The sequence below is a fragment of the Brienomyrus brachyistius genome, chromosome 18 (genome assembly GCF_023856365.1).
Source record: "Brienomyrus brachyistius isolate T26 chromosome 18, BBRACH_0.4, whole genome shotgun sequence".
Lineage (NCBI taxonomy): Eukaryota > Metazoa > Chordata > Actinopteri > Osteoglossiformes > Mormyridae > Brienomyrus > Brienomyrus brachyistius.
The window spans coordinates 13,833,465-13,834,187 of NC_064550.1; the positions used below are offsets into that span (position 1 = coordinate 13,833,465).

The 723-nt window shown below is 53.9% G+C and overlaps 1 protein-coding gene across 1 annotated transcript in view; it reads right to left on the reverse strand.

Moving 5' to 3' along the window:
- Positions 1–615: 615 nt before the first annotated feature.
- Positions 616–723, reverse strand: part of LOC125713234 (kelch-like protein 10) — a 1,519-nt gene continuing 1,411 nt past the window's right edge. Inside the window, exon 3 of the mRNA XM_048984212.1 lies at positions 616–620. Within this exon, the coding sequence (XP_048840169.1) occupies positions 616–620 (5 nt within the window). The remainder of the gene's footprint in view (positions 621–723) is intronic.

The following is a 723-nucleotide window of genomic DNA, read 5'->3' on the forward strand; positions in this document are numbered from 1 at the left end:
CGAGGCAGCCTGAGTGGCGAACAGACACATCTGCCCCTCAGGATGGCGCTCCGAGGCCCTGGGGCCAATCCGGCACCCGGCGCCCCCGCTGTCCTGAATGCAGAGCGGACGACGCCTATTGATCTGCCGGAGCTGAGCGCCGATGCCGATTTCATCTCGGAAATATTTTAACCGAATTTAAAAAAAAAAAAATCTTTTTTTTTTGTAGCCAGATGTCCAAGTTGACATTACGCTTAAGGCGTTTGACTTGATAAAAACAGCCCCGGCTGCGAGCGCGGGGATTAGAACGAGGCCCGAGGCACTCTTGTTATATTGAAAACATCCTGGACTACTTTGTATGGAGATTTGCATACATTGAGCCGGTGCAGGGACCAGCCCCATCTGTTACAGCGCTCTGTCCCCCAACAACAAAGTGCGTTTAAATATTTCACATCTCCATCAATCAGCAAGAAGCGGAGAAGAAAGTCAGGCGGGCCGGGGGCTGGCGGCCTTTGAATTCGAGCCGACCCCCCCCAAGCGCACGCCGATCCTCGAGTAAACAGCGGCTTTGGGCCAGGTTTCCCAGAACAGGGAAAAGTAAATATTTTATTGCTAATCCGGACAGCGGCGAGAGCGTTATACTGGAGAGGAACAGAACGTGGGCACCATCAGCTGGCGGGAAGCCGCCCCCCCTTTCATGCTCCCCCCTCCCACTGGACATGTTACAGTCCTTTTGCAGGTGGT